This window comes from Pinus tabuliformis, chromosome 8, assembly GCF_031772625.1.
Source record: "Pinus tabuliformis cultivar Carrire ecotype Pingquan chromosome 8, CPIR1, whole genome shotgun sequence".
Taxonomy (NCBI): domain Eukaryota; kingdom Viridiplantae; phylum Streptophyta; class Pinopsida; order Pinales; family Pinaceae; genus Pinus; species Pinus tabuliformis.
In genome coordinates, this window is record NC_142294.1 from 1,530,156,343 (window position 1) to 1,530,180,072 (window position 23,730).

The 23,730-nt window shown below is 32.9% G+C and overlaps 1 protein-coding gene and 1 pseudogene across 1 annotated transcript; both read left to right on the forward strand.

Annotated features, from left to right (window-relative positions):
• The first annotated feature begins 5,855 nt into the window (after positions 1–5,855).
• LOC149241758 (dehydrodolichyl diphosphate synthase 6 pseudogene) lies at positions 5,856–7,033 on the forward strand (annotated as a pseudogene).
• Positions 7,034–13,234: 6,201 nt separating this feature from the next.
• Positions 13,235–14,090, forward strand: LOC149241759 (dehydrodolichyl diphosphate synthase CPT3-like). Its single transcript, XM_089367584.1, has one exon. It carries the CDS (start codon positions 13,246–13,248, stop codon positions 13,729–13,731), a length of 486 nt encoding a protein of 161 aa, XP_089223710.1. The 5' UTR covers positions 13,235–13,245; the 3' UTR covers positions 13,732–14,090.
• Positions 14,091–23,730: the final 9,640 nt, after the last annotated feature.

The following is a 23,730-nucleotide window of genomic DNA, read 5'->3' on the forward strand; positions in this document are numbered from 1 at the left end:
TATTTTAATGACATATATATATAAACTTGAAGTCTAATTGAAAAAAAAACTTCAAAGAAGGAATATTAGTCCAAATTTTCACTTTCTAAAATTATTTACTTCATGCCTCGTTAATTGTTTATGCTTGCATGGTGGGCAAATAAAATTAAATTTCACATTACTATGTTAATCAATATACAATGCGTCCATTAATTCTCGCACTATTTTGAGCAGTAGGTAGATATTTTCTTGGCCTTGAATTTAGGCATTTTCAATGCAAAGTGAATCTTGTATTAAGTTTTAAGGTAAGGTCTAGAGGGGTCAAGCTCAACATTCCACCACTGTAGAAGAGATGAAATTCAATAGGGACTGGAACCTTGGAGTGCCCACTGCAAGGAGCCGCCTGTAGCAGTGCAAGAGCAGGGACCTAGGGCAGAGATCGGTAGATTTAAAATACTTCCATGGCTATGTTGATCACACTCGTGGTCATAATGCTATTGATGAAGCAACCAATAAAAAGAAACCACATAGAGAAAAAGTATTGGGAGTGTTGTCTAATGTTGTTCTAAGTACCAGGCGGTCAGTGTTTGCCTATGAGGTGGAAGCAACAACAGCTTTGTTTCCGTGCGTAGAACCATGGTGACCAACGTTACTTTCTTTGGTTAACGACATTGTTTTTTGATAATAATTTTTTATTTTTTATTTTTTTCAATAGATTTTAATTTTTTTCAAAATGTTGATGGTTATATTTATAATAATTTTTTTTTACATCATGGTTACATCTAGCAATAGTAAAATTCTGCTCTTTACAAATTGCACGGAAAAAGTAAACGTGACATTTTTCCTATTATATATATATATATATATATAAGTATGCTATATATTGATTTTGATGAAAATATGGAAAATATTTTTTTCCATCATTTAAAATTAAGGTCAATGTCATATGCTATATATTGATTTTGATGAAAATATGGAAAATATTATTTTTCCATCATTTAAATTTATGGTCAATGTCATTTAATAATTTAATAATTCAATTTATTTTGGTTTTTAATATAATTAAATTTGTTTGCAATGTTGTTTGTTGTGTTTTTTTTGCTAGTAGGTTGGTTTCAAGGTCCAGATTTTGAACCTAGGCTCTGATACCATATGTGAGAATCCATCATAGGGTCCTCTAACTACAAACTAAATTTATTTAATTTAAACTCAATAAAAATGGTAATAATTTATTTATAACTCAAAATTTATTTGATGACAATACAATTAAAATTTATTTACAACATATTAAACAAGTAAAAATTTCATTGCAACCATTTGCATAAGTAATCAATCAACGAAAGAATACATGTTTCGATAGCTTGGTTAAGATGCTCCCAACTCTGTTGGATGCTCCTCTCGACTACGCAACTGAATTTACCTCCTAGCCAACTAGGGAACCTGTGGAAGTTCTTAGCCCTCCGAGCCCAAGTCCAACCAGGTTTAGTGTGTCCAAGTTAAACAAACACTCTCCAGGTTTAGTGTGTCCAAGTTAAACAAACACTCTCCAGATCCAAGTTTGTATTCTCTCATTTATCTCTATATTCTGTCCCTTCTCTTTCTCTACATCCCTCCCCCAAAACAAAATCCTCCAAACCAAAACCAAGACCAAGGATCTCCCCCCTCCTCTCATCATCCTCCTCTTTTTATGTATCTTCCTTCCATCCACCTCAACCACCTATCATTAATGTCATGACTACCCCTCATCCTTTTATTTAGTATTCTTGACTTTTCTTACCATATCTTATTCAAAGTAGATTTGAGAAGACATTTTGGGAATAAAATATGATTACTAAATTTAGAATTAAATTGGGGAAGGCCATATCTTCTACCAAGTAGATTTGGAATAAATTGGAGAAAACCATATCTTCTCAAAACTATTTGAGATATGGATATTTAATTTGGAATAAATTGGAGGAGAACATATTCTATCCAAAATTAAATTTGAGAAACAAGTTGGGAATTGAATAATAACAATAATAAAATTGATATCAGTAAAATAAAATTACAATATAAGTATATACCAATATTTCTTGATAATTATAAGTCAATTAAGCACTAATAAAAATTAACATGATAAGATTAAGTAAAGCATTACAACCATCACCATCATCAAATATTTTACCATATCTTAATTTTTAATAGATAATTTTAATATTATCTTTCTTTTGTGAGTAATTTTCCTAACATCTTTATATCAAACTTTAATTATATATATATATATATATATATAAAATTAATAAATTAATTATATTAAATTAAAAAATAAAATAATTAAATAACTTAAAATATTAAAAAAAAAAAAAAGCAAAACACCTTTATGTTCTCACATGAAAAAAAACTTTAACATCACATAATACAAAGCTGTCATTGAAAGAACTTTAACGTGGCATAACTATGTGAACCTTTATGTTCTCACATGGAAAAAAAACTTTAACATCACATAATATCGTTTTTCACATTTTTTCCGTCCATCAATCATCTTATTGACATTTCCAGATCCCTTTGCCTCGTATTAAAATCAAATGTAACATTCATAAAACGCTGTCTAATCACATAATTTTCATGATGTGGGATTTCATATCGAATTCTGCAACTTGCAAGCTTTTGTCCCCTATTGAAGGTGGAGCGCTATTGACAAAGGTAATGTGATACAAGTGCGATGGGCTGATTCAATATAATTATAATACGATATTTATTTGAGTTAATTAATTACGATAATTTATAATTATTCTTGTGAATTCTAAGTTATTAAAAATACAATAAGCAATAATTATCCTTCACTTGGATTAAAATATTTAGATGCAACATTTAGTTTTGTTCAATAAAATAATTATTTATGGTAAATTAAAAAAAAAAAAGGGGAATAGATTAAAATCCGTTAAGAATCGCTCAAAGCACTCATATTTTCACACAAAGGTGTATGCGTTCAAGACACACACTTTACATTTAGATATTACTCTAATATATAGAGTTTCTCAAATCTAATTTATTCCTAACTTAGAAAGAAAGGTTGAGAGAATCTCTCAGCCATCTCAAACCAACATCTCAAATATAGGATGTAAGCATTAACTCCAACATCCCCTTCTAATGCTTACATTACATAAATTTATTGAAATCATCCACAAACAAAAAAATACACAGTCATTCTTTAACTCACTGGTTTACAACTTATCAGTATAAACTCCATCAAGTTGCCTCATAACCCTCGTAAAGTTGTAGTTAGCAAGTTGGATACCTGAGTTCAACCCTTGAACTCCTGAATCAAGGACCTCCCGAAGTCAATTACTGAACAGTGTCCCAAGCAGTCACATAACCTCACTAGAAGAGCACTCCCACGTCTTCAACGAATGAGGGATTCTTCCCAAGATCCGCAACTACCGTACTATCTAGACAACCATCCATGTTGAGCCTTTTCACTGAGTTGTTCTAAAAAAGTTTAAGAGGTTCAAAATCTTCATTGAATTCATCATTAGAATTCAATGGATATTCATCTGTGGCTATATTTTCTGATTCTTTCCCTTTTAACAGATCACTGGCATGACTTCTATAATTCCACACCGTATGCCCAATTTTCCTGCAATAGTAGCATTCAATTTCACTTTTCTTTGTAATTTTCTTTTTCATCCTTGTCTTTGTAAACAATGTGTTTTCTATTGGAGATTTCTCTTCCGTATCCTTTGGTTTTGGTCTCTTTTCCCCTGCAAGAAGTGTTGCAATTGTCTCATGCAATTTTTGTGAAGACATTTGACTCAAAGAGAAGACAACATTACTATATCTTGAAGGAAGACTATTTAGTAATATTTCTTTAGCATTTTCATCCTCCACCTTGGCACCTGCTTCAGCTAATTATCTTATAAGAGATATTAAATTGTTTACATGAGTGGACATAGATGTCTCTTCATTCATTTTCAGTGTAAATAATTGTAATTTTATGGAAAATTTTGCATTTGTAGCTTTTACACCAAATAGTTGAGTCAAATGTTCCCATATTTCCTTAGATGGTTTAGTGAGATCTACAAGATGTAATTGCAAATCTGAAAAAGCAAGTCCAATAATGGACTTAGCTTTGTCATCTCTATTTTTCCATTCAATTAACCGTTTAGCATCTTTAGGTGCTACTTCTGAACCATTCACTATGCCCCACAGATTTTTCTTCATTAATTGCATTTGAATTTTTACTTTCGATGAAGAGAAATTTGCATCATTGAATTTTTCTAAAACCATAAACTCCATGATCAAAGAAAACTATTAAAATAGCTGAAGATATTTTGGAGAGGCTTAAATTTGATGGATATTTATGTGTATCAATCATTATGAAATTATCCCGATTAAATTTGATGGATATTTATTTATAACCATCTTTATAAAATTTACTATTGAGTGTTTATTTAAATTTTAAATTTTTAAAATGGTGAATGAATTAAAAAAATAATTATATTTTAGATATAAATATTTGCCATAGTTTATTTAAATAAAATAGTAAAAAATAAAATAAAAAAATTAATATTTTTACAATGTGATACTCTAAGATAAATAATCAAATTATATAAAATTTAGAATATTAGGAAATTATGATGAGACTAAGATAAAGAATCAAATTATACAAAACCTATAATATAAAAGATTATAATGCGACTCCAAAATAAACATAGAATGCTCTATAATATTGAGGTTCCAAGATAAAAACATACTCATCCATAGTGGGTCTTTGGATGTGTTAGAAAAAGTCCATATCTTTTTCACTCACAGTGTGAAATTGCACATGATGAATAATTAAATCTAAAACTTTAAGTTGAGACTCATATAGTATGCTTAAGTTTATGGAGTATTAATAAATTAAAGAAAACGCTAATTTATGAAGATAGAGTAATAAATTAAATAGTTTGAAAAAAAATTGTCCTTTATCCATAGTTTAACATTAGGAATTATGTTTTTCTTATTATATAAATTTATATATTTGTAAGGTGACTAGTTGAAGTATTATTATGAGTTGTTTAGTAATTTTTTGTTTTAGTTTTATTTATTTTTTATCTAATTTTTAATTGTTTAATTTTTTCTATTTCTCCATTTTTTCTATTTGAATTTAACATGAATTATTATTATATTAAAAATATATTTTAATAAACTTAATTATAAAAAATTATATATATATATATATATATATATATATATATATGTTTGTGTATATGTTAATATAAACAATATTAATATCTCTATGCGAATAGGAACATCGAGGATGAAAACCACTTCCTTTTAGAGTGCCCCGCGTACAACCACATTAGATCTTAGTTTTATAATCTTTGTCGCAATAATAACCTTCCTAACCTTTTAGGATGTCAAAATTATAGTGAGCTCACGAGGCTTCTCTCCAAGCTTTTTGAGCATAGGAATAAAATTATAAATCAAACAAAATAATTTGTTTTTTTGGTCCAATAGACCAAAATTTGGTCTCAATAGACATTAACCACCACCACCAGCAATTAATCATATTTTATTAATTAGTTTATTTTTGTGATATAATCTAGCTTTATTATTTTTTAGTTTTATTAAATTATATTACTAATTATTTTGTTTAATTATTAATATAAATTTGACTTTTCTTATTTATTTATTTTAGCCAAATAACTATTTCCAAAATTTTGTTATAATATTTTAGTTTGTTTGAAAATTAAAATTAATTGTTTCTTTTCAACATACACTATAATAAAATTAAATTGGATCACTTTATTAGAACTTATAAATTTTTATTAAAATACACACATTTTTAAATATTAAATTATATATTTAGCAAAAAAAAATTAGGTAACGCATGTAAATGGTAATATATTTAAAGAATGGTAGTTGGAGTAGGAAGCTCGCCAAATTTATACAAGATACAGTTTTTGAAAGAAATTTCGTCAAACCCGTCATGGAGTGACCGTCACATTTATACCCCCCATTGGGAACGAATTACAACAAATTCTATGTGCGGTAGAGGGTGCAGTCTTTGTAAAAAGGCGTAGCGAAAGAAATTGCAGTGTTAGGGTTTCAAGATGGAAGTGGCCGCCCTGCTATCCATTGTTGCAAGAGGCATCGCCTCGAGTGCAAACGCGATATACGAAGTGTTAAGGAGATGGTTTATCTGGGTCATATGCGCTCATCATGGACGGCAATTGAAGATACGCAGCCCATCGCCATCAATTCGGATACGAGACCCTCATGCATACCTTGAGGGATTGCTATGATTTAGGCATCAAATGCGTGAGCGTGTACGCATTCAGCATCGAGAATTTCAAGCGCTCGAAAGAGGAGGTGGCGACGCTGATGAATCTGATGCAGGAGAAGCTGGAAGCGCTGATAGAGAAGGAAAGCATGGTCACACAATATGGAATTCGCGTGCAGATACTGGGAGAGCTGAGCCTTCTTCCCGAGCGCGTCAGGAGAGCGGCAGAAAAAGCTATGGCTATGAGCCAAGGCAATGAGAAAGTCATTCTTAATATTTTCGCTCCTTACACTTCCACTCACGAAATCGTCAAAGCAGTAGAAAATGTCTGCCATGAAGCTGTGAGCAGGAGCATTGAAGTTCATGAAAAATACGAATTCGCTGACAATGGTTTTCACAGCCAAAGCGACGAAGATGGTGCAGCATGCGAAGAAATTGATGGGCTTCAATCATCAGTCACGGCAGAGGAAATTGAGCGTCATCTGTATACCGCGAACTGTGGAGAGCCGCAGCTATTGATCCGAACATCTGGGGAGATAAGGCTCAGTAACTTTCTGTTATGGCAGTCTTCTTTCACGTTCCTCTGTGTGACACCCGTTCTGTGGCCAGAGTTCTCGTTCAGGCATTTGTTGAAGGCCATTCTGGACTATCAGAAAGCGTATCCTTTGATCCAGCAGAAGAGAAGACAGCTAGAAAGACTGATCTCGCGCAATGCATCAGTATGATGCAGAATGCGGGAGCATCGAACAGTACTGGTGCCGCCATAGTAGTTCTGTGTTTGCAGGTTTACCTGTCACGGCCTTGTTTAACTATTCTATGAGTTTTTTTAGTTCTTTATTCCTAAAAATAAATTAGTCTCTTCTCTGGGTTTTCTTAGCCTGTCACGGCCATGTTTAACTATTTTATGGGTCTTCTTAGTGGTTTTTTCCTAAAATTAAATTAGTCTCTTCTATGGGTTTTCTTATCCTGTCACTGCTTTGTTAAACTATTTCATGTGTTTTCTTAGTTGTTTTTTCCTAAAAATAAATTAGTCTCTTCTGTGGGTTTTCTTAGCCTGTCACTGCTTTGTTAAAATATTCTATGGGTCTTCTTAGTTGTTTTTTTATAAAAATCAATTTACAAATTTTAAGTTAATAAAATATTACAATATTATTTATGAAATGCATTATTGCTAGCCAATAAAACAAAACATAGATAATATTTATGAAATACATTTAGTTTATAGTGTCTCCTAAAAATAAATTATTCTCTTGTTTAGTGAGAGATTGCTAGTATCAAATTTTAAGTCAATAAAATATTACAATGCTATTTATGAAATGCATTATTATTAGCCAATTAAACATACAATAATATTTATCAAATGCATTTAGTTCATGGTATCTCCAAGCTAGATGGAATATATAATAATCATTCTAATAATATATTTTTACTGTTTTATATTTTGAGTCTAGAATGACCATTCGACATAATCACTAATACAACACTAATACACTAATCACTAATACAACACCAACAAGTACTAGATATTCTTAGGGAGAGATTCATATATATTTAAAGTAACTGGTAAACATGTATGGCGTGTATTTGGGATAGTTGAAGTAAGTATTTGGAGAAGAGCATTTTTAATTTGAGTTTTCATGACAGATAAATCAAAGGCAACCCAATATTTAAGGAAATCTTTCATATATATATTTAAAGTAACTCGTAAACATGTATGGCATGTATTTGGGATAGTTGAAGTAAGTATTTGGAGAAGAGCATTTTTAATTTGAGTTTTCATGACAGATAAATCAAAGGCAACCCAATATTTAAGGAAATCTTTCCTCCTGACAACTTCTTTGACATCCAATGAATTATAAAGGTTGTTCGTTTGGGATGTCCCTTGCTTCTATCTACTATAACTTGGGAATAACCAAGACATCTATTGGGACATTATGTTCCTATATTAGTTCATTGTTATGATAGGCCTTCTATAACCAAGAAGATGCAATAACTAAGTGGGAGTTGACTTAATCTTTGCGTGTAAGGGTAAACATCAATATATGCATTAAAGCGCATGGGGAGGCCCTCTTGATTTAATTTCATTTTCATACCTAGAGAACCCATGAGATAGGATAGACTAGAATCACGTGTGCCAGAATTTGGTCACAACTTCACACCTAGTATAGCTCTAGAGTGATTATAGAAATCATTAGTAAGGTCCATAGTCATATCCCTCAAATCCTCATGAACAAATTGCATTGATGTGATGCCTACTCTTAAACAAGTCCTTGTAGCACAACACATATTCACTCCTTTGAAGCAATGGGCATTAAATTGTGAAAGTATTGTTTATCCAATCCTTACACATGCCAACTGAACATTATAATGTTGATGTTTACTTGTATGCATGCGACATGGAATTATGTCTTGTGACTATAATGATTTTGGAGCACTTCTAATATCTTAATGTATTTCAAGCATGTAAATAATTTCTAAAAAATTAAAAATAATCTCTTAACTTCTTAAGGTCCAGCAAAGCCATTTTCAATCTTAGTAAAAATTAATTATCATCATCATCACCATCACATCATAATCATATAAAAATATCACTTGTGCCAAAATTTGAACACAAAATTACACCTACCATAACTCTAGAAAAACTATATAAATCAGGAGTAAAGTTACCAATTATATCCCTCAAATCATCATAAACAAAGTGCATTGATATGTTCTTAATCTTGAAGAAGTCCTCCTTAGCACAACACATATTTACTATTTTGAAGCAATGAGAATTATATTTTACCGTCCATCCAATCATCTTTTTGACATTTAAACTTTAACATCACATAATACAAAGCTGTCATTGAAAGAACTTTAACGTGGCACAACTATGTGAACGGGCTTTCACCAACCAAACTAACTATCGTTTTTGACATTCCAACCATCTTTTTGACATTTGCAGATCCCTTTGCCTCCTATTAAAATCAAATAGAACATTCATAAAACGTCACACGATGAGCTGAAGATATTTTGGAGACTGCTTAAATTTGATGGATATTTATGTGTATCCATCACTATAAAATTATCCCGATTAAATTTGATGGATATTTATTTATAACCATCTTTATAAAATTTACTATTGAGTGTTTATTTAAATTTTAAATTTTTATAATGGTGAACGAATAATTTGATAAATGAATTAAAAAATTAATTATATTTTAGATATAAATATTTGTCATAGTTTATTTAGATAAAATAGTAAAAAATAAAATAAAAAAAATAATATTTTTACAATGTGATACTCTAAAATAAATAATCAAATTATATAAAATTTAGAATATTAGGAGATTATGATGAGGCTAAGATAAAGAATCAAATTACTAAAAGATTATAATGAGACTCCAAAAATAAGCATAGAATGCTCTATAATACTGAGGTTCCAAGATAAAAGCATACTCATACATAGTGGGTCTTTGGATGTGTTAGAAAAATTCCATATCTTTTTTCACTCACAGTGTGAAATTGCACATGATGAATAATTAAATCTAAAACTATGAATAATTAAATCTAAAACTTTAGGTTGAGACTCATATAGTATGCTTAAGTTTATGGAGTATTAATAAATTAAAGAAAACACTAATTTATGAAGATAGAGTAATAAATTAAATGGTTTAAAAAAATTGTCCTTTATCTATAGTTTAACATTAAGAATTCTGTTTTTCTTATTATATAAATTTATATATTTGTAAGGTGACTAGTTGAGGTATTATTGTGAGTTGTTTAATAATTTTTTGTTTTAGTTTTATTTATTTTTATCTAATTTTTAATTCTTTAATTTTTTCTATTTCTCCATTTTTCATGATTATAGTTTTTCTCTATATTTTCAATTTAACATGAATTATTATTATATTAAAGATATGTTTTAATAAAATTAATTATAAAAAATTATATATATATATATATATATATATATATATTTAAAGTTTGGTTTTTTCTAGCAGAATTTTTCTGGGAGGCTTTTGGGCAATTTTTGGTTAGATGGCTTGTCTCAAAGGAGGATCGACGAGGAGGACACTTTCATAATCGAGTTTCTCATTCCACACATAGTCTTTACTTATTAGGTTTATTTCAGCTTAGAATCCGAGGCTCAAGTCCATTTCCACACAGATCTATTAAATTTCCAAAAAAAAAAATCATTAAAATACAAATCCAAAAACTAAAACACATCAAATGCATTTTCACCCTCACCCAATTAAATATCATTTTTTTCTACTCTACCTTCAATCTTATAAAGTAAGTTATTTGTGTTTTTCAGAAGAGTACAAAATGTTTTTTTGTCTCATACATAAAATAGCATAACCATCATAATTTTCATTGCCCCAACCTAATTTTTTTAGGAAACTACAAAAGTTCACACTCAAAAACAGAATTTAGCTTCATGGACCGGAGTCATGATTTTCTTTTGCCCGAGAGCTTGATGCAGGAGCATCAAGCTCAGGCACCATGACCGGGTGTCGGTCTCTGCTAGGTCGAAGAGTTGAGTTGACTTTTTATTTGTCTTTATGTTGTTGATAGAATAGGAGGTAGGATTTTTATTTTTATTTTAATTTCTAAATTAGTCAAGGGTAGTTTGATCAGCCAGGGTTATTTGTTTGTATGTTGCTAATAAGTCATGGATTAATAATTGTCCTATTATTTTAAAAAGAAAAAGACAAATGTGTCTAAGAGGAATCTTGTCATAAGGATAGAACGAATGACTAATAACCATGTAACTATAAAGTCTATAACTGAAAAGCAACTATATAGTTTCATTAACTGGAACAAGAAACATATAAATGTAACAGGACAAATCATGTAAGGGGTTCAGTACCTCTCGCACTCGAATAATAACAATAACAGAGAAACTAAGTTCTGTCCATCTGTATGTTCTATTGTATTCTATTGTGTTTTCCAATTGAAAAATATCTAAACAGACAACCTACTGTATACAGATTATTGAGTTTAATTCCTTTTTCTTGTTTCCTGAGAGAAAGAACCAGTTCTCATAACGAGACAGAAGAACAGATACAATACGAGGGTTTATAATTCATTTGAAGCAAACAGTGAAGACAGACCAAGAGTGATACAAACAGTTTCGGTACAGGCCAAGCACCCACGGCCGGACGAAAGTTTCCACCATACATTTAAATTGACAGTCATATAAAATTGCCAGCGTATCTACAGCGTTCGTGCACGTTCATACACCACATCACAAGCATATTGAAGAATCATAACTGCAGTTCAGGCTACGAATTCAGAGTAAACCAAAAGCAAATGTCATTTAGGTAAACCAAACCAAATCTTATTATATTTTCCTGAAGGATTTTTCTTTCGAAATGGAAAAGTCCAGTGTATAACAGTTATATAGTAGTACTACAAAAATAAAGCCGTAAACGCTCAAATAGTGGACGACAAACCCTAGGTGAGGGTTTCAAACACCTATTCATATACAGCTATAGACACGCAGACCCTGGAACGACAAACCCTAGGTGAGGGTTTCGAAAGAAAATTGCATCCATATGCGGAAGATGGCAGTGAACGAAACAGTGGAAGTCCAGACCTCAAAACGATAGAGCATCACTCACAACGTGAGTCAACTGACAAGCATTAAGCCATACGACCAGACAGCCTAAATTGAAACCAGATCGAGGACTGAAGAAAATACAAAGAAGCAGAGCCTACCGGACAAGACCGAGGCATACAGCGCCGAGACCTCCAACCGCAAACCCTCAATACCTGCACAGCGAATGACACACAGGTGTTAGAAAATATATTGTTTCCGAAGTGAAAGTACAGAGCCTGGAAAGAACAATCAATGGAGATTGCATCCACTTTACCTTAGAACTTGCAGTGAGAGCCGAAGACACACATTCCACCCAAAGTTCCGACAAATTGCGGCGACGAAGGAGCAAACCAGGTCAAAAGCTGTGGAAAGAGAATCACAAATTGAAACAAAGAAGGAAGACTCCCTGCGTTTTACGCTGAGGACGAAAGAATGCCATCGAGTTGAGCCTCGAGACAAGCCAATCACTAAGTTGCCAACCAGAACGAGAAATACCAGCACAAAACTTGAAATACGACGGCCTATTGAACCAACAGCAGAAGGAAAACAAACCACAACAGAAGTATCACTTACCTAGGCGGCTACAAGGCAAACCACAACTGCCAACGAACCAAGGTTTAAGAGCAACCACGCACACAACAAGGAGTCAGTACTGGAAACAACCAGAGACGCGCCCAAGACTCGCAGCAAAGCTGCTTACCAAAACTTACAGAGCACAACAGAGCAATCCCTCAGCAAGCCAACAACAACTGACCAAAATGAACAACGAACGAAAGATCCAGGCACAGAAAGGAGCGAGAATACGAAATCCAAAACAAATACCCATTCATAATTGTGTAATTAAATGCCACATAATACAAACCCAAAATATCTCACAGTGCATTCCTCCCACATGTAATCACAACCAAATTATTCAATCAAACATATAAACATCACATAATCATTTTAATTACCACAGTCTATAAAATGTTGCGCTGGTACATCAAACGCTGTCATTGAAAGAACTTTAACGTGGCATAACTATGTAAACGGGCTTTCACCAACCAAACTAAATATCGTGTTTGACATTTTTACCGTCCATCCAATCATCTTTTTGACATTTAAACTTTAACATCACATAATACAAAGCTGTCATTGAAAGAACTTTAACGTGGCATAACTATGTGAACGGGCTTTCACTAACCAAACTAAATATCGTTTTTGACATTTTTACCGTCCAGCCAATCATCTTTTTGGCATTTAAACTTTAACATCACATAATACAACGCTGTCATTGAAAGAACTTTAACGGGGCATAACTATGTAACGGGCTTTCACCTGCCGTGACATTTCCTCTGCCGTGACATTTCCTTCTCTATCAGCGCTTCCAGCTTCTCCTGCATCAGATTCATCAGCGTCGCGACCTCCTCTTTCGAGCGCTTGAAATTCTCGATGCTGAATGCGTACACACGAATTCAGCATCGAGAATTTCAAGCGCTCGAAAGAGGAGGTCGCGACGCTGATGAATCTGATGCAGAAGAAGCTGGAGGCCCTGATAGAGAAGGAAAGCATGGTCACAGAATATGGAATTCGCGTGCAGATACTGGGAGAGCTGAGCCTTCTTCCCGGGCGCGTCAGGAGAGAGGCAGAAAAAGCTATGGCTATGAGCCAAGGCAATGAGAAGGTCATTCTTAATATTTTCGCTCCTTACACTTCCACTCACGAAGTCGTCAAAGCAGTAGAAAATGTCTGCCATGAAGTTGTGACGAGGAGGATTGCAGTTCATGAAAAATACGAATTCGCTGACAATGGTTTTGACGGCCAAGAGGACGAAGATGGTGCAGCATCCGAAGAAATTGATGGGCTTCAATCATCAGTCACGGCAGAGGAAATTGAGCGTCATCTGTACACCGCGAACTGTGGAGAGCCGCAGCTATTGATCTGAACATCCGGGGAGATAAGGCTCAGTAACTTTCTGTTATAGCAGTCTTCTTTCACGTTCCTCTGTGTGACACCCGTTCTGTGGCCAGAGTTCTCGTTCAGGCATTTGTTGAAGGCAATTCTGGACTATCGGAAAGCGGGAGCATCGAACAGTACTGGTGCCGCCATAGTAGTTCTGTGTTTGCAGGTTTACCTGTCACGGCCTTGTTTAACTATTCTATGGGTTTTCTTAGTTGTTTATTCCTAAAAATAAATTAGTCTCTTCTCTGGGTTTTCTTAGCCTGTCACGGCCTTGTTTAACTATTTTATGGGTTTTCTTAGTAGTTTATTCCTAAAAATAAATTAGTCTCTTCTATGGGTTTTCTTAGCCTGTTCACTGCTTTGTTACACTATTCTATGGGTTTTCTTAGTTGTTTTTTTTATAAAAATCAATTTACAAATTTGAAGTTAATAAAATATTACAATACTTTTTGGGTTTTCTTAGTTGTTTTTTTTATAAAAATCAATTTACAAATTTTAAGTTAATAAAATATTACAATACTTCTTATGAAACGCATTATTGCTAGCCAATAAAACATACAATAATATTTATGAAATACATTTAGTTTATAGTGTCTCATTTATACACGAAATACAATAATAATTTTAGATTATCTCATTTATATATTAAAAAACATATTTTAATTAAAAAGAAAACTTGTATCGCATCCCAACAAAATAAACCAAAACTTAGAAATAAACTGCCCAGTGATAATGTTTAAACAGTTAGATACAACATAATGAGATTTAATTGTTCCCAAACACTTTGTCGAGACATTTATAACTTTTTCCCAAAATAATTAAATGCTATCAAAAATAAAAGACAGATATCATTATATATGATATATGATATTGGTTGTAGAATAAGTTTCTAGACTCAATAATAATTCTATATATATTAACTTTAAAAAGAAACTTGGTAAGATAAAGAAAAAGATACTAATAAAATATTAAATAAACATATATAAATATTATACATAGATTCCATTATGTAAAAAAAAATTGTGGAAGACTGAAAACAATAAGCAATTGGGCCCTTAAACATTATATATATAAATAGATATGTGGGGTAAATTTGAGGTATGGTATAGAGTTTGCGTTTGTGTTGTTTGTGTTGTGATGTAAGGAAGTGGTAGTATGATGTTAATTTGGTAGTTGAGGTTCTTTTGAGATTGTTTTGAAATAACAAAACCCAATTATATTGCAAATTGGGTTAGGGTTGTGCTTGAGTGCTCAAGTTACCACATTTATACTTGTTGCTTCATTGCTCAATTTGAGAGTGACATATACATAAGTTAATGCTTATGGTTAAAAGGACTAGGTAAATCTTTAAAAACATCTAATCTAAATTTTGACATCAAAATTTTATTTTTAGATTTTTCGTGGAAAATTAATTCCATAAATTCCATTTTAAAGGAAAGATTCTACTAACATTCAAGGGTTTCTATAAAAATCACTCTCATGTTATTATTGGGTGGAAAGTTGTTAATTTTAGTTTTATTTCTAGAAATTGCAACAATTAATATGTTGTAATGTTAACGGAGAGAAAATTTAAAGGGCATAATTTTCTATGTAACTGTGTATGAGATTGGTCTATTTTGCTTTCACCATTTTTTATTTTAGATTTATTTTACTTGTTAAAATACTAGAAGTTCTTTTATTCAATGACTTTGTAGTTAATAAATTTAGATCAATGAATTTACTAGGCAATAAATTGTCAATAGCCGAGGTTAGTAAATTTAACATGGTTTTAGAACTTGCACTCTTGAAGGGAGGCCAATTTCAAGGTTTTGCACATATTAGCCAACAATGAATCGGTGGTCATTCTTCAAAGGGAAAGAGGGAGGACATACCAATCAAGGGTTTGAGAGAAATTATTTTTTTGTGAGTGTTTTAAAGGGCCAAAACACATATCCACAGTGATTTACAACATAGGAGGTCCATATGTGTTAGAATGTATGTGAATAATTGAGCAAATGTTGTTTCACCAATAATGTACAAAGTAATTTTTTTTATCATTGTCACGTGCAAAAATTGGTGAATGTATGTAAAATTAACAAAAGTGCACATAACCATTGTTGTTGTACAGTACACCTCATTTTTATTGTCTAACACATCCATGGATTGTATGAAAATTATGATAATAGACTCCACTTTATGATGTGCAAGCACATATGGTGATATTTGTCATAATTATACCCAAGAGATTCTAAAGTCACCAACATCAAGGTCACTCGTTTTTTTACTTGAGGGTTGTGCATAATCACTAATACAACACCAACAAGTACTAGATATTCCTAGGGAGAGATTTCAATCATATAAATATTTAAAGTAACTGGTAAACATGTATGACGTGTATTTGGGATAGTTGAAGTAAGTATTTGGAGAAGAGCATTTTTAATTTGAGTTTCCATGGTAGATAAATCAAAGGCAACCCAATATTTAAGGAAATCTTTCCTCTTGACAACTTCTTTGACATCCAATGAACTATAAAGGTTGTTCATTTGGGATGTCCCTTGCTTCTATCTACTATAACTTGGGAATAACCAAGACATCTATTGGGACATTATGTTCCTATATTAGTTCATTGTTATGATAGGCCTTCCTAATTGAAATAACACAATAATGACCTCTAATATAACCAACAAGATGCAATAACTAAGTGGGAGTTGACTTAATCTTTGCGTGTAAGGGTGAACATCAATATACGCATTAAAGCGCATGGTGAGGCCCTCTTGATTTAATTTCATTTGCATACCTAGAGAACCCATGAGATAGGATAGACTAGAATCATGTGTGCTAGACTTTGGTCACAACTTCACACCTAGTATAGCTCTAGAGCGATTATAGAAATCATTAGTAAGGTCCATAGTCATATCCCTCAAATCATCATGAACAAATTGCATTGATGTGATGCCTACTCTTAAACAAGTCCTTGTGGCATAACACATATTCACTCCTTTGAAGCAATGTGCATTAAATTGTGAAAGTATTTTTTATCCAATCACTACACATGCCAACTGAACATTATAATGTTGATGTTGATGTTTACTTGTATGCATGCGACATGGAACTATGTCTTGTGACTATAATGATTTTGGAGCACTTCTCTTATCTTAATGTATTTCAAGCATATAAATAATTTCTAAAAAATTAAAAATAATCTCTTAACTTCTTAAGGTCCAGCAGGGCCATTTTCAATCTCAGTAGAAATTAATTATCATCATCATCACCATCACATCATAATCATATAAAGGTATCACGTGTGCCAAAATTTGGGCACAAAATTACACCTACCATAACTCTAGAGTGACTATATAAATCACCAGTAAGGTCACCAATCATATCCCTCAAATAATCATGAACAAAATGCATTGATATGATTCTTAATCTTGAAGAAGTCCTCCTAGCACAACACGTATTTACTCTTTTGAAGCAATGGGAATTAGATCATGAAAGTGCTTTATTGGATGATCCCTATATATGCCAATCAAACATTCTAATGTTGACATTGATGTTTACTTATATGCATGGGACATGGAAATATGGCTTGTGTCTATAATGATTTTGGAGCACTTCTCTTATCTTAATTTCTTTTAAGCATAGAAGCAAATTCTAAAAAATCCAAAATAATCCCTTAACTTGATAAGGTCTGACAGGGCCATATTCAATCTTATTAGACGTTAATCACTAGGATCATCATTGTAATCATATGAATATATATCGTTCTTTGTATTTTAGGATTCATTATGACCAATGGGAGAACATTTTAAACAACTGAATATTACCTCACTCCATTTCAACATTCCATGCAGTCTTGAATAGTTATGAATATTTGTGGCTAACTTATTTATTAAGTCCTAAAGATGTCAATCAAACAAAGAATATTAAATCAATAACAACATAGGTTGAACATCATTTGATGAGTTCACATTGAGCACACACGCTATTGTGTGATTAGTATCAACAATAAGCATTGTATCTATAAATTAGGGTGAGTTTCCAACAACACTGGATTTATTTAGTTTAAAGTAGAAGCAACCTTGACAAGTTGAGGCGCTTGTATATGTGTTGGAAATGATAGGAATACTCAAGTGGAGAGATAAGAATGCACACCTCCTCGATGAGGTGGGATGCTTAGAGAATCTAGTAACTTGAAAGTTCATTGTATTGGATCATTAGAAGAAACATTGACAATTTCATATCACTTGTCCAAAGACATCAATTGATGATAAATTGAAAATAAAAAAGCCTTAGTTGGTGCAAGAGAAGGCATGGATAGGGAAATATAGGACAATGAATCCAATAATTTTTTCCACTAATCATGAGGTATAATGACTAAATCATCTTTAGTAGAGTGAATTGGTGATATGGAGGAGTGAAATATAAAACCAAAATGGCCTAGAAATCTATTGACTGGACTATAAGGAATATCTCTCTTCTTCCACCAATATGGTAGTTAAGATAGCTTGTTAATAACCTACTAATAAGTAGAAACCAGGCATATATCCCCCACGTGGATCAATCCTAATGAGGTTTAGGAGTAATATCAATATGCTTTTCAAAGTCATTTATTTTAGGTTCTTCTAGCCATTAGAAAAAAAAGGTCATTGTGAAAAGAAGAGTGATTACATTCTTTGCCTTTGAAAATAAGGGATAAAAATATAATAATAGCCTAATAACTTGGTCGATATCACCTAAATGGCTCAATCCTAGCAAAATTTAGGAGCCATATCAACATGCTTTTCAAAGTCCTATTTTCTTCTCTTTTAGCCATTCATAAAATGGGTCATTATGAAAACAAGATTGATTGTATGCTTTTGTTTTTCCAAAATATTCACTCTTTTGTATTTCCGAAATGTCAAAAGTGCCTATTTTTGAAGGTAATTACTTATTATGTTAAAAAGAATATTTAAACTCCATTTGTAATTAGGTTCTTGTATTGGGAATTTCTTATCCATTTTCCTGTCAAGCTATGATTTATGAAGTCATGGTGTTATTTTTCAAGACATTTTTTACTATATAACAATGCTAAGGCACTCTCCAAAGGAAAATAACCTCCCTAATTTAGGTTTCAAGGTGGCTCTTCTTGCAGCAATTTTAACCCTCAAATATATCCAATGTTGACTACCTACTATAATTCTAGCTTGCTTCTATAAGCTTCAACATTTCAAGGATAATGATTGATGATTAATGGAAAAAATATAATAAAGTAATATTACAAAATTTAGGTACAATGATTGATGATTGATGGACAAAATATAATAAACGAATATTACAACCAAGGACGTAAGAAATCACATTTAAGTCTTCGAAGTAGGAATTTATCCATTAGCAATCATTATACCATGTTGCAGAAACATAAAGATGATTGAGTAAGAGATACATAATAAGTTTAAGGATAACATATGCACGAAAAACCACAAATATTATAAATGTTGATGAGAGTGAGGGTCCTTAACATTTACAGGTAAGACATCAATCATACTGTGCATTAGGAATTGATTCCAACAATTTAACTTAGTTCATAAGAACTATAGGCTAACTTTGATCATTTAAGACATGTAAAATATTTCATCTCACAATACAGATTGAAAATAAAGAATAGATATGAGAAGTAATTCCATCACAATAGATATCATAAGATTTGTATATTCATGATTAGAACTCTTTAGACATCCTTAAATCCCTCTATAACCATATATTTCAAGGTACGAAAGGATAGTAAATACCTTGAACTGCATTTAGTTTTTCAAAAAAATTTGCAAAAGTTTACGACCCTAATAAGGAAATTGTAACATAAATTTCGTCTCAATTTTTGTGAATACAAGTCCAGCCAACTAGATGCAAAAATGAACTAGGAGAAGAAAACAGGTGCAAAACATAAAGATATACAAGAACATAGAAAAATAAATTCTACAATAACCATGGTGAGTTCTTTGGTAGAATCATGGATTTGCTAGAATATATAATGGGCTATTGGACTTTGGTAAAGCTTAATGTCTAGGCTACAAAATTTCTCCGTCTCCTCCTAGTCTTCAACATTTCCCTTTATCTTGCCTTGAATATTAGTTTCCAACCTCCTTTAATGTAATTACTTTCCAAGAATGGAATGACCATACAATCACCTTCACTGACATGGGCATTGGTAATTGGTAATATCATTAAAGTTTTTTATTTAAGTTCCTTTACTGGTCTAGGCTGAGAATTCCTGGGAATTCATTGACCTAGGAATTGGTGATTGTTCATAGCATTTGTTATTCAAGTCACCACAGTCACCATATCATTCAAGATATTCAAAATAAGCAATCTATTTACAAACTTGAATGATATGATCATTGGTCATGTGATTCACCTTCCTAGGCTAAGAATTATTATGTCGAGATCCCAATAAACTAGCTCATATAATGTTGAAAATGATTCCATATTTCCTTGTTATCAAATTTTTTTTATTGATTCTGACTATTTGCACCAATAGTGAATCCACTCCTTCCCTGAAAAGAACTTTGCTCCCAAATGTTATAAGGGTTCAATTGTTTCTACTGTTGGGTTTTGTGAAGAAAGTATATATCATGAAGATTCAACTGGTTGGATTCTACCTAAAGAAGAATAGGAACCAAGAACAATGTCTAATAGTTGTAAGATTAACATTGTCAGGCATAGATTCAGAGTGAGCCAACTCAAATTCTCCATGCCAAATAATTATTTTCATTTCATCTGATCCATTAACAATGTAAACACCAACCTCAACGCCTAACTCTTTTTATGCAAGTTGTTTGAGAGAGTAAATGAATATTTGTAACTTGAGTTTGAATTTTTAGGGTGGGAGGGGGAGAAACCAATGGAAACATGCATTGATTTCATCTCTAGCTACCCACAAGTTTTTGATTTTGAAAATTTCATGGGCATGAAAGTGTGGGATGATCGTATATGGAGATGGAAATTGAGACAAAGGGGAGTAGCATTGGCCACCCAATAACCTCCCTTCACATTCTTCGAATGCAATGGGTACCTCCTTTTACATTTATTGTATATTTAAGATTTGTTGCTTTGCCTTAGTGACCTAGAATGATGACTCATTTCTCTACAAGTAGGGACTTTACTTTTAGTATGATGATTGTGCTTATTCATTTTGAGCATTGAGATAATATTATTTTTCATTGGATATATGCTTCTAATCCTAATATTCATTTCAATTGGTTGATGTATGTCGTTCACTTTTTGGATAATTCAATATCATCTTCATACAAGTGTAGAAATCATAGTCTTTTTGTGTCTTTATGAGAAGACTTGATAACATTATAAAACTATTTGGTCAAGTCCACATATAAACCTGGAGATTTTATTTTTTCTTTTACATAATCCCTTTCCAGTGGTTAAGGATTCAAAATGTGCTTTTGACATGGTACTTTATATGTTGTAACAACCTTGGTGAAAATCCCATCTAATAAAAGTTAATAAAGGAAAACTAATAACCATGGTTGATGGGACACTTATTCCAAGCTAAATGTTGGGCAAAATCCTAGTGATGGGGATCACTTGTGATTGTTTAATGGCTAAGGAAATTGGCGAAGGCAATGGCTAAGGATTTGAAAAAGAAAAATGACATTTTTGGCACATTTATTTATGAAAATAATGGAAATTAGGAGAAAGGGGAGGTGAAAGGTCACAGGTTGCATGTGAGGAGGAAAATGAAGGAAAGTAATGGAAAATGAAGAAAATAGAGGCCTCATTGATAAAAAGGCTTCTGAGGATCAATTGGTAACCTTTTGTCAGTTCATTATTGGATCTCTCTCATTATTCTCTCTCCCTCTCATATTCTTGGAGACTTAGAGTTTTCTTGGAGCACTCTTGGAGAGTGTGGCATACTTGGATTTTTGGGACAAGAAGGAAAAGGAGGAGCAGGAAGCACAAGAGGGCATTGAGATCAACAATTACAACGGATTTTATTTCAGGTACCGAGTTTCATGTATGCTTTCCTCACTAGTTTTTTCATGCAATGCAGATGCATGTGCGTTTTTGGTCATGATCTGTCACTAGCATGGAGGATTGCCTCAATTGACAGTGGATTTCCTAGCCTTCCCATTTCCTGGATAGCCATGGTGATTGTGGATTGTTTTCCTTGTTTTGTTCTGGTTGGTTCTCATGTTTCCTTAGCATGGGTTGAGTTATTAGTCCTAGAAGCCCTGGTTGGACAAACGCTCTGGAAGCCCTGTAACAACTTGGGTTGAGTTCATAGTCCTAGAAGCCTTGGTTGGAAAAATGCTTTGGAATCCCTTGGTGGCTTGATTTACTAGTCTTGGAAGCCTTGGTTAGACAAAATCTCTAGAAGCCCAGTAAAAGATGTGGGTTGAGTCACTAGTCTTGGAAGCCTTGGTTGGACAAATGCTTGGGAAGCCCTGGAAGGATTGGATGGACTAATATGATGATGGTTTTGTGATATCCGATAGTGAGGTGGAATCATTGTTTGATGGGTTGAGGTGGATGGGATTTGGAAGCCCTGGATGAGTTTTGATTGATGTGTTCTATGAGATCCCACATTCATGCTTCGAATATGGAATGACAGTGAATGGTTGAAAAGAGATTTGGCTCAGCCATTCTACAGTTGGGTGGAATGTGGAAGTCCCATCCCGAGTTTGGATTTTGAATCATCAATATGAGGTTATTTATCCTTGTAAATATTTGAGTATTTTGCTGGATTACATGTGGTTTATATGGTTGTGAATTCATGAGTATTTCTACTGCTATTATGTTTTTATTTATATGTTTTATGATAGTAGCTATGTATGGCTCTCATCATGTTTTTACTTTGAAATGAATGATCAATGTATATATGACCTAATAGATGAAATGGAACTTAATATGTTGAGGCATCAATGTTTCTTGGTGATTCTCCGCTAAGTATGAGACCCCTATGCTCAGATCTGTTATTTACACTTGTAGATTACATATTTGTGATATGTTTGATGAAATGCATGTGATGGCTAGTAGGGGTCCAGTCAAGGTCTCATTTAAGTGATTTATTTTTCACTATCATTTCCTTTTTAATTTACTGTTCGTAAGATATCATGCCATTCTGGGTAGTGACCTGGGTTCTCGGCCTAAAAATGTGTCTTAATTCCCGGGGACGTTGGCATAGAACTGACAAAAAGAGTCCCTAAACACTGGAAAGAAGGCTTGTGAGAGCATCCAGAGGTCTGTGGACACTGACATTCCCATAGCATGAGAGCATACAAAGGTCTAGTTATCCAAAAGTTTAGTGGGACCCAAGGGCAAGCTACCCAAAGTGTTGGATTGGTTCCTGAGGGTCCTAAGGTTGATGTTGAAGGTCTGTATGGTGTGTTTCTGTTAGTTGCACTTCCTTAACGTGACTTAGGAGGTTGAATCCTATCATTGTGGCCTAGCATCACATGTTTACCCTGGCTGACCAGTCACTTCGGTAGATGTGGGAGGATGGTGTTACAAAGTGGTATCAGAGCATGGTTCACCCATCGGACTGGATGGGCTGTGTGTTGGTCATGCATGAATGTCGATTGCATGTGTGTCTCTTACCTTTGCATTCTTGTGGTTGTTTCATTTTCATAATGTTGATCATGGTTGTAGTAATGTTGCCATGTGGATGTTTATGTTGTTATTGTGGGATGCATCGTCATGAGTGTATGACTGGTTACATATTGTTATATGTCACTTACATGTATCATTATTGTATGCTTGGTTACATTCTTGTATGTTTGGTTGCATTCGTGTATGCTTGGTTGCATGTATCATTCTTGTAGGTTTGGTTTCAATAATTGTTCATTGATGCTTGATCATATGTGTTTATGCATGTGTATGGTTGGTTGCACATTTCTTATGTATGTTAATGTTTTCACGTGGTCAAGTGTACAATGATGTAGTGGTTGTTGTCATGCATGAGGTCGTGATGTGTGTTGTTTTTAAGGTCATGCATTGATGACTGGACCCT